The following is a 10,055-nucleotide window of genomic DNA, read 5'->3' as shown; positions in this document are numbered from 1 at the left end:
AGCCATTCTTTTTAATTGCACATGGATTAATCCTATACCATTGATTCGTGTTGGTAACTTTGATCTGAGCCGTTCTTTTCTGAACCAATAAGGAGCAACTACTAAGATTGCACTCGGATTAATCATAGACCGTCCGATTGCTCTCCAAATCTTTGATCACAGCCGTTCATTTTTTCTGTTTCTGTTTGCAGTTGGAAAATTTCAGAACACAACATCTCTCTTTCTGTTTCTGTCTTGCGAGCTTTGACCTAAACAAACCCTAAAGAAAGCTAAGATCGAACCAGCCGTTCCTGTATTCGCCGATTGAAAGTAAGCAAATGGATAAGACGTGGATTTGGCTTCCAAGGTATAACCTACAATCTCTCGATCTCACTTGTACTCGCCGATTGAAAGAAAGCTAACTTATTTTGTATGATTCTTGTAGGAATAGCCACGAGTATTCAGAAGGAGCAACTAATTTCGTGAATTCGTCAGCAAGAAGATTGGGAAGTCTTCTTGAAATGCTATGCCCTTGTAGAGACTGCCGCAATCTGAGCCATCAGTCACTGGATAAAATTGTGGAGCATTTGGTGATTAGGGGTATGGATAAGAATTATAAGAGTTCTCGTTGGAGTATTCATGGTGACTTTACAGATTCAGCTATCATGGGACTTTACACTCGGGTACGCCATTATACTCGGGTTGTCTCAAGCACACAAAGGTTTCAGCTATCATGGGACTTTACAGATTCAAGGTTAAAAGTGGTGTGTCGGAGAACTACTTTGATCAGTTGTTGGTTTTACTTGAGGATTTGCTACCTGAAGACAATGTTCTTCCCAAGAGTTTAGCTGCAATCAAGAAATTTCTGAAGATCTTTGGGTTCGGCTACGACAATATACATGCTTGCAAGAATGATTGCATACTGTATAGGAAGGAGTACGAGAACCTACAAAGCTGTCCAAGATGCAAAGTTTCAAGATGGGAAATGGATAAGCACAGTAATGAGATAAAGGTGGGGATTCCGGCAAAGGTCCTAAGATATTTTCCAATCAAGGACAGGTTTAGGAGGATGTTTAGATCAAAGAGGATGGCTGAAGATCTGCGTTGGCACTATACCAATGCCACTGAAGATGGTACAATGCGGCACCCCGTTGATTCTATCTCTTGGGCACAAGTGAATGCTAAATGGCCAGACTTTGCTGCTGATCCACGGAATCTTCGACTTGGGATTTCCACAGATGGGATGAACCCTTTCTCCATGCAAAGCACCAATCACAGCACATGGCCAGTGTTGTTAGTGAACTATAACACGCCTCCAACCATGTGTATGAAGGCTGAGAATATAATATTGACTTTGTTGATCCCTGGTCCTACTGCTCCTGGTAATAAAATAGATGTTTACCTAGCACCACTGATAGACGATCTAAAAGATTTGTGGGCTGAGGGTATTGAAGTGTATGACTCATTTGCGAAGGAGAATTTTAATCTCAGAGCCTTGCTGCTTTGGAGTATCAGTGACTATCCAGCCTTAGGAACACTGTCTGGATGTAAAGTAAAGGGGAAACAAGCCTGCAGTGTATGCGGAAAGGATACACCTGCAAGGTGGCTTAAGTTTAGCCGCAAGTTTGTCTACATGGGTAACAGAAGGAGACTACCGCCTGGCCATCGTTACAGATATAAAAAAGCTTGGTTTGACAACACTGTAGAGGAAGTTGATGCGAATAGGATACAAACAGGCGCTGAGATATATGAGACACTACAAGCTTTTACGAATGATTTTGGTAGACCTCTAGAGAAGGAAAAAAAAAGGAAAAGACTAGATTTGGAAGATGATGAGAGGGTAGTGGAAGAAGAGTGTGATGAATCAAATGAACTATGGCGGTGGAAGAAGAGATCAATATTCTTTGATCTACCTTACTGGAAGGTAAAGTATAGTAACTGACCTATATTATGTGATTGTTGTATATGAATATGCCTAACAGTTTCTTGTTTAATGTGTTAGAAGTTACCTGTTCGTCACAATATTGATGTTATGCACGTAGAAAAGAATGTGTCTGATGCTATATTGTCTCTGTTGATGCAAAGTGCGAAGTCAAAAGATGGGTTGAAAGCAAGAAAAGACTTAGAAGATATTGGAATCAGAAAGCACTTGCACACAGAGGTGAGGGGAAAGAAAACATACTTACCTCCTGCTGCCTACTGGTTATCGAAGAAAGAGAAGACCATTTTTTGCCAAAGGTTAGCTAAGTTTAGAGGTCCTGATGGTTATTGTGGTAATATTGTGAATTGTGTTTCAGTTAACCCTCCAAATATTGGTAGTTTAAAGTCGCATGATCATCATGTCCTAGTACAGAACTTGTTACCAGCTGCATTAAGAGGGTTGTTACATAGGGGTCCTAGGATAGCCACAAATAGATTATGCAGTTACTTCAATAGGTTGTGTCAGCGCATCATTGACCCAGAGAAACTTATATCCATGGAAACAGAGTTTGTGGAAACAATGTGTCAGCTGGAGCGCTTCTTCCCTCCAGCCCTTTTTGATATCATGTTTCACCTACCAATACATCTATCAAAAGAGGCACGCTTGGGAGGACCAGTTCACTTCCGCTGGATGTATCCCTTTGAAAGGTTTGATTAACTCATTTGCTTCAATATATGCACTTTCCGCAATGATGTTTGACTTATATTCATATTTCCTGAGTTATAGGTACATGAAAACACTAAAGGCTTTTGTGAAGAATTATGCAAGGCCAGAAGCATGTATGGCTGAGGCGTATTTGGCTGGAGAATGCGTTGCATTCTGTTTAGAGTTCCTTAAAGATTCAGTACCAGTTCAAGAAGCAGTTAATCGTAATGAAGATGTCGAGACTGACACAATGGTGGTTGAAGGCCGACCTCTGCAGAAGGGTATAGAGGTTACCCTTTCAGATAAAGATAAAGACATTGCACATCGCTATGTGCTAATGAACATGGCATCTTTGGATCCATTTCTTGAGTAAGTAATTCTCTATGTTTCTTCTACTAGTTTTACTCATAAGTTCATTTTCATATACTGTTGTTTAATTTAAAATCAGGATGCATTTGGAAGAGTTGCAAGCAAAGGATGCTCGATTGGCTAGAAATGAAACTTTGTTATGGAAATACCATACTGACCACTTTGCAGAATGGCTTAAAAATAAGGTTTCAAACTCCATATTCTTTTCTTGATTATTTTGATGACTGGTTAGCTTGTATCATGATGCCTGGTTAGCTTGTATCTTGAAGAACATGTCCAGATTTTAGTGAATTGATGTCTAAGTAGTTTATAGCTTGATGAAATGTCTGGATTTTTAGTATTTTGATGACTGGTTAGCTTGTAGATTGATGATTGGTTTTCTGGTATATATTATCATGTTTTGATTATAATTCAAGTACCTCGGCTTGATGATCATGCTCTGATTTCCTGTCGCAGATTCATTCAGACTCAACAGATAGTCATTCTAAGGAGATAAGGTGGTTGGCATTTGGGCCAAGAAATGTTGCTTTAGCACATAAAGGATTCATCATCAATGGCCAACGGTTTCATACTGATGCGGTCAAGCTGAAGACACAAAACAGTGGAGTAACTTATGAAGCCTTTAGCATGTGTAGATCAAGTGCTCGAGATATGAGACAGGTCGCGGATATGATTACATACTATAGAGTGATAAAGGAGATTTTGGTCATCGACTATCACATGTTCAAAGTGCCACTCTTTAGATGCAACTGGGCAAACACAGCGAATGGCGTGAAGGAAGAAGATGGCTTCACTCTTGTTAACCTTCATATGAACCAAGCAGCCTATTTGAAAGATCCATTCATTCTACCTTCTCAAGCAAAACATGTTTTCTACTCTAGGGAGAATGATGCTTCAAATTGGTATGTTGTTATAAGAGCACCACCTAGAGGTTATCATGAGTTGGAAACAGAAGAGGATTTAGGTGGTGCTCCTTTACCTGTCCAAGAAGTTGATGATATGGGTGATGAAGCTTCAGATGATGATAGTGTTTATGTTAGGGATGATTGTGAAGGTTTATTAGTGGTAGATTAATAGGTTGTATGCACTTGTGTGATGGTTTGTATAATTGTGATAATGTTGTGTTATGGAATTTAAATAATTATACTATTTTTTGGTTTTTCAATAATTTAAAATTTTTTATTTCATATTTCGAATTCATTATTAAAACAAATCAATTCACTAATTATTATTAATTAATTTCCAGATAATTAAAAAACTAATTAATAACATGAAACATTTGCTATCTTTGCTATTGGGAAAATCAAATTATTAGGTTATAATAACATTTGTAAAACGTTATTATAAATATTAACAATTGCATTAAAAAGCGCTATTGTTATAAACTTAATAATGGCACAAAGGAAAACCGCTATTAAAAGGGTCGGACCTTTTATAACGGGCGATGTCAGAGCGTCCAAGGAAGCGCTATTAAATATGAATCATAGCGCTTTTCGGGCGCTATTACTATCCACATTTCCTGTAGTGGAAGCTATAATACGGGCTCCCTTATTTGATTCAAAGGGTTCAAGAGCAATCCGCCAAGTCAAAAAATCATTAAGTAAATATCTGATTTCGATCACTCTAAACTTGAAGGAGGGCCAAGCATCTGTAATGGTCATGTAGTTGTATGTATTACTTTGTTTAAATGGAAATCTCTTTAGATGGCAAAAAAGAACCTATATTAGGCTTGCACATATTTTCCGGATCCGAAAATCCTAATCGGTACCAATCCGAAAAATTGAGTTTTGGTCGGATCCGAATATAGTGAAATATCCGATTGGGTATGCTTTCATTTATATTTCGGGTATTGGGTCGGATCGGGTATTACCCGAAATCTGAACAACTATCTGAAAATATCTGATTCTTAATTCATCGACTCATTTAACATAGGTAAGTTTTAGTTTGTTCACGGCTGTTTTTATTTTTTGTGAGTTAATTCAAGTCTACTTTTATTTAGTTTTAGTGGTATAGTATTTATAGTTCTTACTCTCTTATAATTGATTTGCTTATTCGGATAAGTTGGGTAAAAAATACCCATTTCGGATATGTTCAGATAAATACAGTTAGACCCGAATTGGAACCACTTTTCTACGGTTACTTCGGATGTAACCGGATCTGAACTGGATCCGACAGGTACCAAACCGTATCCAAATCGAAATTTTTTAAATTATCCGATCGATACCATTTTCTCTAGTTCCGAAATATTTGAAATCCGAAAAAACCCCGACCTGAATCCGAACCGGTAATCCGAATGCCCAGACCTAACCTATATATTCTCCTAGGTCCTTTTTAATTCCATTTAAGTGTTTTAAAACCCATCAATATAAGTTAATTAATTACTTCATTAACTGATATAGTAATGATAATAATTGAAGCCTATTTCCGTCACATTGACATAAACCCTAGTTTTCTTCTTTCACTTTCCCTAATTGTATCATTTGATACTTTCTCTTTTTCCTCCATATGCCATTGTGTGTCGAACCTATTTATATAAACCAAGTTCACACAAATAGAAACTTACATCAAAATCTTTTCGTATCCTCATCTTACTCTACTTTTTTTCTTTTAAGAGAGAATCTAGGGTTCTTCTTCTTAGTCTTCTCCTGGTGAAGGTTCTAAGGTCTTCTTGTAGCTTTCTCATTGGTTTTTGAGAAAAATTTGAAGAAATGGGAAGGGGAAGGGTTCAGCTACGGCGGATCGAGAACAAGATAAGGAGACAAGTGACCTTTTCAAAGCGAAGAACAGGTTTGGTGAAGAAAGCTCAAGAGATCTCAGTGTTATGTGATGCTGATGTTGCTTTGATTGTCTTTACTCCAAAAGGCAAGCTCTTTGAGTACTCTGCTGGCTCCAGGTTTGAGTTTCTTCCTGAACTGTTAATTAATTTACTTTTAAGAAAAAAAATCTCATATCTATCCGTATCTACCTACATATATTGAGCTAATATTTTCATGAATTGATGTGAAATTGGGTGAGATATTTTGATCAAATTAATGATTTTACAGCCATGTATCATGTGTACGAGAGAGATTAATACACATGCTTAATTAGTTCATACATATCTGCTTAATTAGTTCTTGCATCTCTAAGTTAGAGAGAAGAAAATAAAAATGAAATATATGTCCTACATCAATCAAATTAACATAAGTGAATAGAGATAATTATGTGATCAAACCATAACTGTGAGACATAACAGCGATTGTTGTAACATAGGCTTTCATAACAGAGATTGTTGAGAATGTGCTAACTGTAAATTACCAAAATAAGTTGAATTAATGCATATACCATGAAACACAATTAGATATCTTTCTTTTAATGTACGTGTGTATTTTTTCTTCAAGCGTACAAAAATGGCGATTTTATAGGAAAATGGCTGAAGAGAAAAATTAAATTTGTTACAAAGTCTACAAATATTTGTTTTTCTTATTCCGTGACCTGTAGGGTTTGAACCAGTGAGTAGATCTTATAATGTTCAAAGGTAGATTACTTTTGGCTATTACTCATGTTAGTATCAAGTTATTTTTGGTAACCTGTGTTAGATTAAAGTTTGTTTTATTTATTTTAGTAACTCGAATTCAAATATCTTTCATACAAAATAAGTCCGATTAGTTTTAACAAACAAATTTTGGTACATACAACATAGCAGAATTGAAATTTGTACTCGTAATTTTATCTGAGAATTCAATTATAAATGAACAAAATTTAACTAAAAAAGGCAATTGCAATCGTTATGGAGATCTTACATAGAAAGATCAAATTAGAAAGAAAATTGTTTGTTTTAGCTTTTATTATTTGTAAGTTATGCTGTAATAATTAGGATGGATAATTCCTTATTTCTATTGTAATTTCGAATATGATATAAAAGTTAACATTAAAAACTAATACTAGGAGACATATTATGATGACACCGTTCAAAGTATCCCAATGTCCTAGGTTCATGTAAATTACAATAGCTCTCATCTTTTGATAAACACCATCATTAATTAGTACTAATGAAACGGAGAAAGAAGTAATTAGCCCTAATATTATATAAGAAGAACACATCGTAAAAAGTCTTAGTGCAAATAATCATCTTTTTAGGGATGATTCGTATTGAAAATAACTAAATGTACACAAAATTACTAAAGAGAGAAACCAAATCTACTATAAATAGGAGTGAGCTTTCAGTCATGATTGTAATAATAGTAAACAGGAAGTAAGATACACCGTAAAATGTTATAAAAAGCATGGCAAGCCTTTGTCATGGAGTTCTTTTCTTGGTCAAACCTGGGACTAACCTCGATCTTCACATGAAAATATATACACACCCATATACTTTCTAGCTTGTGAGATTTAAGTAGTATAAGTCTAAAATTTTAAAATTTTTGATCTAATAATCATTTTAGTCTAAGGATTACTGTAAATAATGTCTGATTCCCCGCCTGTGGTGGCTCAATTGTACTGGATATAAAGAAGGGCGTAACTAAACTTCTTTCTATCTTAAGTTTGATTTCACTGTGTAAACTCTGTGTGTGAGCTACTTGGTGGTCACTTATCCTCGGTTCAACTGATTTACTCAAGGGCACGTCCTCTCTTGAAACTATCCGGGGGCTTAAAATCGAAATCCAAATATCATGTACTAAATCCATTGATATAGTGTTCAAAATGAATGGAAATGTAGATCAATGCTCTCAATTGTAAATAAAACATTACATGCATATAAATCTTGAAATGTTTTTGTTTATCTTTCCAAAATACATAAGAAAGAAAAAACGTATACCAACTTTAAAATATATATTCATTATGTTAAACATGCTGTATGATGGTAGTTTTACATTGAGTAGTCATTCAAGTTTTATTGAATGATGTTTAGCATGGAGAGAATTCTTGTTCGATATGAGAGGTGTTCATACGCCGGTCAAGATATTCCTACACCAAATTTGGATACACAGGTTCTTGAGCACATGACTAAATAAATATCTACTAGATATGATTCATTGTACTATCCTAAATTTGGCTAACTTTTGTTTTCTACTACTTCTTCTTATTGTTTGTAGGGTGAGTGTTCAACCGAATGTTCGAAGCTCTTGAGGATGATTGATGCTATGCAAACAAGCTTAAGGTTAGAAACTTATTACCAAAAGATCATCCATACATAAATACACACATTCTAAATTTAAACAATATAATAAATTGCATCTTCATTTTTAACTTTTTGTTTCATATAACAAGGCACTTAAAAGGAGAAGAGGTAGATGCTCTAAGTATCAGAGAGCTTCAGGGTCTGGAGATGCAACTTGATACTTCCCTCAGGAGAACTCGCTCTAGAAAGGTTATTTGTCTTTATACAAGCATTATCTTACATTTTGTACACCTATGATCTATGCATAGATCATTTGTACGAAAGTGTTTTTGTCTAATCATGTTCAGTGTATGTATGCATATATTTACACAGATATATGGATATACTACATCTAATCATGTAACTTTTGTTTTGGTATGGGAAAACAGAACCAGCTCATGGTAGAATCGTTAGCACAGCTCCAGAAAAAGGTAATATACTGGTTTAGAGATAATTACTCTTTGTTATGGTCATATATTAATGGTCTTGTACCTTGTAAACATCTTTGAGGTACCTACCGGTCTTTTTTGCTATTGGGGTTGTACAAATCATAATAGTTGGAGTATATATGTAATCTTGAAGATTGCTGTTCTTCTTTTTTTTTTTTGCAAATAATAAATTTATATTTTCGGTCTAGAATACTTCATTTTCTGAATAGAAGTAACAAATATGGGATTTTTTGTTGGCATAGGAAAAGGAACTTAAAGAACTGAAGAAACAGCTAATAAAGAAGGTGAAACGGATGACAAAACCTTTAATTAAGTTTCAGAGATTAGTCTAAAATTTTCAGATTACGTATATTTAATTTATGTTTGGATGTTAAAATAATTCCCTAACGAAAAATATTAACTAGTTATACGAATATTGAATTTTGCAGGTTGATCAAAGTGAAGACATTGAGCCGCAAAACCTCAGCCAAGGGTTAGCCTCAACATCACCATGTGAGACACCGCACCTGTTGCCAGAACCTATGTCTCCCCACCCTCCCTTGTCTATCGGGTATAAAGTCTCAACATTCTATATATAGATTTCACTTAGCAATGCATATATGAAACTACTAATATTAAGTTAATGTACATCAACACCACAAAATTATAATTTGTATATCCTTGATATTTGTGTAGCCACGTGCATAATGTGTATCGTTTATGTATGGCTTATAGGGACACATCTCAAAGGAATGAAGTTGGAGAAGAAGATGCCGGAATCGTAGTTCGCTCGGGGAATACAACGTTGCCGCACTGGATGCCTCGGCTCACTGAGAGTAGACGTTGAAGACCACCTTGGTTTGTTATTTTTTTTTTTTGCCAAAAATATTGGTGTCTTATTTTCACTACTTCAATTTATGTAAACTAAATAACTTCTCGGTTTAAGTAGAACCAAACCGAATATCATGAAATATATTCGGTTTTGGTATTCTTAGAACCGATGTAAGATGTCCCAAGTTTACTTCAAACTAATTTCAGAAAAATTGTATCCCGAATGTGATTTTATCTGTCTAAATGACTTGACTTGAGCCCTTTGTCATGTATTGGCTAATTAAGCATCTGATATAGGGCAATTCCAACTGGAGGAGAGAGAGAGAGAGAGAGAGAGAGAGAGAGAGAGAGAGAGAGAGAGAGAGAGAGAGAGAGAGAGAGAGAGAGAGAAATTCGTGTTCCTTGACTAATGAGAGTCATTAAAAATGAACGGATTAATATACTCTCTTTTCATATTAAGCATCATTTTAAGATTTTTTTATTACAAAAATATCATTTTAGAATTTCAATGCAATATTTAATTTAATATTAACTATAAATACATTGATTTTATAAATAATTTAATTTATCTGAAATACTATTAGTCGAATATGTATGATTAATAATAATTTAAATGTATTTTAATTATTTTTGTATGAAAATATCAAAGTGATATTCTTTATGAAACGGAGAGAGTATATAT

At 35.0% G+C, this 10,055-nt stretch overlaps 2 protein-coding genes across 2 annotated transcripts; both read left to right on the top strand.

The window, feature by feature from the left end:
* Positions 1-317: 317 nt before the first annotated feature.
* Positions 318-4,048, top strand: LOC130501829 (uncharacterized). Its single transcript, XM_056996651.1, has 7 exons — positions 318-346; positions 425-541; positions 634-1,903; positions 1,982-2,607; positions 2,687-2,974; positions 3,054-3,159; positions 3,431-4,048. The coding sequence occupies exons 1-7, from the start codon at positions 318-320 to the stop codon at positions 4,046-4,048; spliced, it is 3,054 nt and encodes a 1,017-aa protein (XP_056852631.1).
* A 1,554-nt stretch (positions 4,049-5,602) lies between these two features.
* LOC108807928 (truncated transcription factor CAULIFLOWER A-like) lies at positions 5,603-9,452 on the top strand. Its single transcript, XM_018580150.2, has 8 exons — positions 5,603-5,867; positions 7,866-7,944; positions 8,050-8,114; positions 8,225-8,324; positions 8,504-8,545; positions 8,806-8,847; positions 8,992-9,113; positions 9,278-9,452. The coding sequence occupies exons 1-8, from the start codon at positions 5,683-5,685 to the stop codon at positions 9,387-9,389; spliced, it is 747 nt and encodes a 248-aa protein (XP_018435652.2). The 5' UTR covers positions 5,603-5,682; the 3' UTR covers positions 9,390-9,452.
* Positions 9,453-10,055: the final 603 nt, after the last annotated feature.

This window comes from Raphanus sativus, unplaced genomic scaffold (assembly GCF_000801105.2).
Source record: "Raphanus sativus cultivar WK10039 unplaced genomic scaffold, ASM80110v3 Scaffold0301, whole genome shotgun sequence".
Taxonomy (NCBI): Eukaryota; Viridiplantae; Streptophyta; class Magnoliopsida; order Brassicales; family Brassicaceae; genus Raphanus; species Raphanus sativus.
Note: the sequence above shows the minus strand (reverse complement) of the source record. Positions and strands in the feature narration are given on the sequence as shown.

What these genes read in the sequence shown, in the direction of transcription:
- LOC130501829 (XM_056996651.1), top strand. Translation starts at nt 318, where the DNA reads ATGGATAAGACGTGGATTTGGCTTCCAAG. An exon ending in ACGTGGATTTGGCTTCCAAG is followed by an intron (nt 347 to 424) that starts GTATAACCTACA and finishes TGATTCTTGTAG; the next exon opens with GAATAGCCACGAGTATTCAG. An exon ending in CAGAATGGCTTAAAAATAAG is followed by an intron (nt 3,160 to 3,430) that starts GTTTCAAACTCC and finishes TTCCTGTCGCAG; the next exon opens with ATTCATTCAGACTCAACAGA.
- LOC108807928 (XM_018580150.2), top strand. Translation starts at nt 5,683, where the DNA reads ATGGGAAGGGGAAGGGTTCAGCTACGGCGGATCGAGAACAAGATAAGG. An exon ending in GAGTACTCTGCTGGCTCCAG is followed by an intron (nt 5,868 to 7,865) that starts GTTTGAGTTTCT and finishes AATGATGTTTAG; the next exon opens with CATGGAGAGAATTCTTGTTC. An exon ending in TAGCACAGCTCCAGAAAAAG is followed by an intron (nt 8,546 to 8,805) that starts GTAATATACTGG and finishes TTGTTGGCATAG; the next exon opens with GAAAAGGAACTTAAAGAACT.